At 40.1% G+C, this 6,133-nt stretch overlaps 1 protein-coding gene across 2 annotated transcripts in view; it reads left to right on the top strand.

Moving 5' to 3' along the window:
- The window catches only part of cdhr2 (cadherin related family member 2), a 48,624-nt gene that overhangs the window by 15,084 nt on the left and 27,407 nt on the right, over nucleotides 1-6,133 (top strand). For both annotated transcript variants that reach the window (XM_036943531.1, XM_036943530.1), the window contains exons 10-16: nucleotides 1,948-2,023; nucleotides 2,219-2,331; nucleotides 2,442-2,660; nucleotides 2,947-3,102; nucleotides 3,842-4,006; nucleotides 4,802-4,863; nucleotides 5,260-5,503. In XM_036943531.1, coding sequence (XP_036799426.1) covers nucleotides 1,948-2,023; nucleotides 2,219-2,331; nucleotides 2,442-2,660; nucleotides 2,947-3,102; nucleotides 3,842-4,006; nucleotides 4,802-4,863; nucleotides 5,260-5,503 — 1,035 coding nt within the window. The remainder of the gene's footprint in view (nucleotides 1-1,947; nucleotides 2,024-2,218; nucleotides 2,332-2,441; nucleotides 2,661-2,946; nucleotides 3,103-3,841; nucleotides 4,007-4,801; nucleotides 4,864-5,259; nucleotides 5,504-6,133) is intronic.

Raw genomic sequence — 6,133 nt, 5'->3', positions numbered from 1 at the left:
GATCAGGGCCATTTTCTACTTTGGATCAGGGACATTTAACTACTTTTGATCTAGGCCATTTACTACTTTGGGTCAGGGACATTTAACTACTTTTGATCTAGGCCATTTTCTACTTTGGATCAGGACCATTTACTACTTTGGATCAGGGCCATTTACTACTTTGGGTCAGGACCATTTTCTACTTTGGATCAGGGACATTTACTACTTTGGGTCAGGACCATTTACTACTTTTGATCTAGGCCATTTACTACTTTGGATCAGGGCCATTTACTACTTTGGATCAGGGACATTTACTACTTTGGATCAGGGACATTTACTACTTTGGATCAGGGCCATTTACTACTTTGGATCAGGGACATTTACTACTTTGGATCAGGGACATTTACTACTTTGGATCAGGGACATTTACTACTTTGGATCAGGGACATTTACTACTTTGGATCAGGGCCATTTAACTACTTTGGGTCAGGGACATTTACTACTTTGGGTCAGGACCATTTACTACTTTGGGTCAGGGCCATTTACTACTTTGGATCAGGGACATTTACTACTTTGGATCAGGGACATTTACTACTTTGGATCAGGGCCATTTACTACTTTGGATCAGGGACATTTACTACTTTGGATCAGGGCCATTTACTACTTTGGATCAGGGACATTTACTACTTTGGATCAGGGACATTTACTACTTTGGATCAGGGACATTTACTACTTTGGATCAGGGACATTTACTACTTTGGATCAGGGCCATTTAACTACTTTGGGTCAGGGACATTTACTACTTTGGATCAGGGCCATTTAACTACTTTGGGTCAGGACCATTTTCTACTTTGGATCAGGGACATTTACTACTTTGGGTCAGGACCATTTACTACTTTGGGTCAGGGACATTTACTACTTTGGATCAGGGACATTTAACTACTTTTGATCTAGGCCATTTACTACTTTGGATCAGGGACATTTACTACTTTGGGTCAGGGACATTTAACTACTTTGGATCAGGACCATTTACTACTTTGGGTCAGGGACATTTACTACTTTGGGTCAGGGACATTTAACTACTTTGGGTCAGGGACATTTAACTACTTTGGGTCAGGGACATTTAACTACTTTTGATCTAGGCCATTTTCTACTTTGGATCAGGGACATTTACTACTTTGGGTCAGGACCATTTACTACTTTGGGTCAGGACCATTTACTACTTTGGGTCAGGACCATTTACTACTTTGGGTCAGGACCATTTACTACTTTGGATCAGGACCATTTACTACTTTGGGTCAGGGCCATTTACTACTTTTGATGAGGACCATTTACTACTTTGGATCAGGACCATTTACTACTTTGAATCAGGGCCATTTACTACTTTGGATCAGGGCCATTTTCTACTTTGGATCAGGGACATTTACTACTTTGGATCAGGGCCATTTTCTACTTTGGATCAGGGCCATTTTCTACTTTGGATCAGGGCCATTTACTACTTTGGGTCAGGACCATTTTCTACTTTGGGTCAGGACCATTTACTACTTTGGGTCAGGACCATTTACTACTTTGGATCAGGACCATTTACTACTTTGGGTCAGGGCCATTTACTACTTTTGATGAGGACCATTTACTACTTTGGATCAGGACCATTTACTACTTTGAATCAGGGCCATTTACTACTTTGGATCAGGGCCATTTTCTACTTTGGATCAGGGACATTTACTACTTTGGATCAGGGCCATTTTCTACTTTGGATCAGGGCCATTTTCTACTTTGGATCAGGGCCATTTACTACTTTGAATCAGGGCCATTTTCTACTTTGAATCAGGGCCATTTACTACTTTGAATCAGGGCCATTTTCTACTTTGGATCAGGACCATTTACTACATTTGGGATGCCAAAGGGGACAAAGCCTTTGTTGACGTCAGCCTTTAACTGAACTCTACCGTCTGCCTTTCATTTCAGGGCCAGTCTGTGTTTAAAGTGGTTGCAATTGATCAGGACTCAGGAATCAACGATGACATCACCTACAGCATTGAAGGTGAGTATAGCTACTTCTCTGAACGTCTGCTCATTACAGGTTGTTAGCAGAACATCAGCGTAAATGCTGTCCGTTGCCGTTGTGCTGACAACTCTTGAAAAAAATAAAGATTTTTGTTGTTGTTGTTTTTCATTCAAAAATTGTTGGAATAATGATGAAGATTGGACTGTGATATATGTTTTGTTATTTTTGCAGGTACCGATGACCTGTTTGACATCACGGCCAACGATGGAATCATATCTGTCAAAAGTGATATTGATAGAGAGGCTTTGTTGGACATCAATTATGTTGTGGCCCTTAAAGTGACGGTATACTCTTACTGCTTAAATCTTTTACGTAATTTCCAAAAGTCATTTATCCAAAAGACAATATTTTAATTTCAGTCTGACCCCACTGTTAATAAAAACTAAAATTCCAGGCAACCGAGGTTCATCCAAGCGTTCTGGGGACCCAAGCACACACCTCGACTGAGGTGCGGATTACCATCGGTGACATCAACGACAACAAGCCTAGATTTTACGACTGTGGTGTGGAGCCCTGCGCGGAGGCCAGCAGCTTCACGGCCAACATCTTTGAACACTCCTCCATGGGTGTTCCAGTCGACGACCTCAACATCAGAGCCAAAGATTTGGATCAGGTCAGTCCTTTCTAAGAAATAGGGTTGGACATTTTTTTATTTTTATATTTTTTTGTAACTCTTGGTTGGAAGATTCCCAGAGTTAGGAGAGGGGAAAGGAATAATGATAAACTAAATCTAAAACACTCCAACCAGGATTACTTGAAAATGTACTGGAATTTTGCAATACTAATCACAAAATATATGTTTTTTTATTAAAAAATGTAAAAAAAAACAGCGTCAAAGTCATGTGGGACCTGAGTTTACTCAGGCCAGAAAATTGATCAACATCTGTATTCGGATGTAGGGAGATAATGGAAAATTCGAATTAAGTCTTGCTGGACCAGACAAGGATGCGTTCAGTGTGTCGCCACAGATTGCCTACTCAGAAAGCCCGGTTCAGATCATGGTCAAGAACTCCCAGGCTGTGGACTACGAGACCAAAACATCAATGGTTATCCAGGTATGAGTCTCAAATGGCAACCTATTCCCTATTTAGTGCACTACTTTTCACCAGGACCCAATAAGGATCAAGGTCAAAAGTAAGGTACTATGTCCACGTAAATGTGGGAAATGTCTTCACTATAATTTGACTGACTGAAACCAAAGACAAACACCATTGTCAAAAAATCATCATGGACCACCTTGTTATCATAATCATTCAAATACATTTGACAACATTTTCAAAGAAGATGTGTGACAAGTCAATTGAAGATTTCAACCAGACAAACTAAGTGGTTTGGAGTGTGTCCAATGTCAGAATTATCCCAGCTTAGGCTGAAACAGGTTTTTGAGTCGTTTTTTAAGACGCCAAGCAAACACACTTAGGATCCATTACAAACAGGTTGATTACTTACGCTAAAGGAGATGACACACGTTTATAGCCAGGTGAACTGCGGACACGCAAGAGACATTGAACGGTCTCTACCAGGACGGTGGTCAAGCTGCAGAACGTGAATAATGACATTGCACGATCAACAACACATTGTACCCCAAAAGTATTATTTTGACGGATCATATCACCATTTTCAAAACCAACACTTTTTTTTGTCTCAAACGGCACTCTCTTCACCAAACAGTGCACAGCTGGGAATAACCTGAGGTTTACGTACTGATGTTCACCACAGAGTACAACATTCTTACTCCGTCCGAAAGTCTGTGATTAAAACTTGAGGTTAAATCGTGGTTGTTTTTCTGTACAGATTATCGCCAAGGATCACTCCAACACAGCAGACTGCTGTTCCACAGCTACAGTCACCATTCAGATCAAAGACATTAATGACAACAGCCCCACGTTCCCCAAAGAAGTCTACATCCTCAAGGTTGATGAGCACAGTCCTAATGGAACCACTGTGGACACGATAACAGTAGGTCTATGTTATTGTTACCATTCTAACAGTAGGTCTATGTTATTGTTACCATTCTAACAGCAGGTCTATGTTATTGTTACCATTCTAACAGTAGGTCTATGTTATTGTTACCATTCTAACAGTAGGTCTATGTTATTGTTACCATTCTAACAGCAGGTCTATGTTATTGTTACCATTCTAACAGTAGGTCTATGTTATTGTTACCATTCTAACAGTAGGTCTATGTTATTGTTACCATTCTAACAGTAGGTCTATGTTATTTGTTACCATTCTAACAGTAGGTCTATGTTATTGTTACCATTCTAACAGCAGGTCTATGTTATTGTTACCATTCTAACAGTAGGTCTATGTTATTGTTACCATTCTAACAGTAGGTCTATGTTATTGTTACCATTCTAACAGTAGGTCTATGTTATTGTTACCATTCTAACAGTAGGTCTATGTTATTGTTACCATTCTAACAGTAGGTCTATGTTATTGTTACCATTCTAACAGTAGGTCTATGTTATTGTTACCATTCTAACAGTAGGTCTATGTTATTGTTACCATTCTGCCTGAAATTCAACCAATGTGCAATGCTCTCTGTGTTTGATTTGAACAGCGTCTTGAAGTATCGAGTGTTAACTCACTCAACAACCCAGGTCGCACTGCTGGGTGTAAATCTAACAAAGACACTCGTAATAAAATGTGAATCAAAAGTCCTTTGACTTGGGTTCTTGTCTCAGTGTATTTTTGATTTGTTGCTGCTAAATGTATTGGAAGTACAATCACAAAAACTCTACTTCTCTCCAGGCAACCGATCCTGACACTATGGATGTTGATAACATCAGATACAGACTTCTTCCCGACAGCATGTACGTACACTACATTCCATTATCACTGTATGTTGTCTTGTGATCCATTCCAGGGTTTCCAGTATTGTGATCCATTCCAGGGTTTCCAGTATTGTGATCCATTCCAGGGTTTCCAGTATTGTGATCCATTCCAGGGTTTCCAGTATTGTGATCCATTCCAGGGTTTCCAGTATTGTGATTCATTCCAGGGTTTCCAGTATTGTGATCCATTCCAGGGTTTTCTTATGTCTATATGATACTTCATTCATTTAGTTTGCTTTATATAAGAGGCTTTCATAAAACCTAAACAATATACAGTATATCAACTTTGATGTTGTCTGACATGAGGTGCCAAAGTTTGTGAAACGAGACCCAATACATGAGAACTAATTACTAAAAGAGATTTCTGGTTTTCAGACTAAAGTACTTCAATGTGAATGCAATGACAGGGAGGATCTATGTGACAAACAGCAAACTGATCGACCGAGAGGTCACCTCCCTGTATTCTCCAACTCTGCAAGCAAGAGACCAGACCAACAACACAGGGAACGCTGTGTTAGAAATCACACTGACAGACATCAATGACCAGACACCACAGTTCAACAGAGAATCCTACATCGACTATGTGAAAGAGGGCTCAAACCTAAGAATTCAAGTACAGGTCAATATCTGTCTCTATACAAGTGTATTTCAAACCTCTCCTCAGGGACCCCCTAGACATTTTATGATGTTGCTGTAGCCCTGAACAAGCTCAGCTGTTTCACCTAATCAAGGACTTTATTATTAGATGAATAAGGTGTGGAATAAGCATTGTAAATAAGAAATTGTTCTTAATTGTTCTTAATTGAAAATAAAAAAAACATAGAACGCTTGAGGAACCCAAGAATAGATTTGAAAACCCCCTACTCTACAACACGAGTGTCAAACTACTTCCATGGAGGGCTGAGAGCTTCCAGGTCAAGTGTGGAACTCCCCTCACCTGGTTGTCTTAAGACTTCATTTGATAAAGATTGAAAGGAAATAACAACAACCAGCAGCCACTGGCCCCCTCCATGGAATGTGTTTGAGACCCCTGCTCTACACACAGTAACCAAAGGGTTAAAACGGTCTACAGCTGAGCCTCATGCTAGTCTATGGCAGAGACCCATAGACCCGTTGACCCGGGATAATTCTAGTAACTTTCCAAAAAGTCCCAGGTTTTTTGAAGAATCCAGGTCAGAGGATTCCAGATTTCCTGCTTATTCTGTACTGAATTTCAGGAATCTTCCAGGAATTTGGGAGAAAGTTTTCA

The sequence above is a fragment of the Oncorhynchus mykiss genome, chromosome 14, assembly GCF_013265735.2.
Source record: "Oncorhynchus mykiss isolate Arlee chromosome 14, USDA_OmykA_1.1, whole genome shotgun sequence".
NCBI classification, from domain to species: domain Eukaryota; kingdom Metazoa; phylum Chordata; class Actinopteri; order Salmoniformes; family Salmonidae; genus Oncorhynchus; species Oncorhynchus mykiss.
This window is presented reverse-complemented; position numbering and strand designations above follow the sequence as displayed.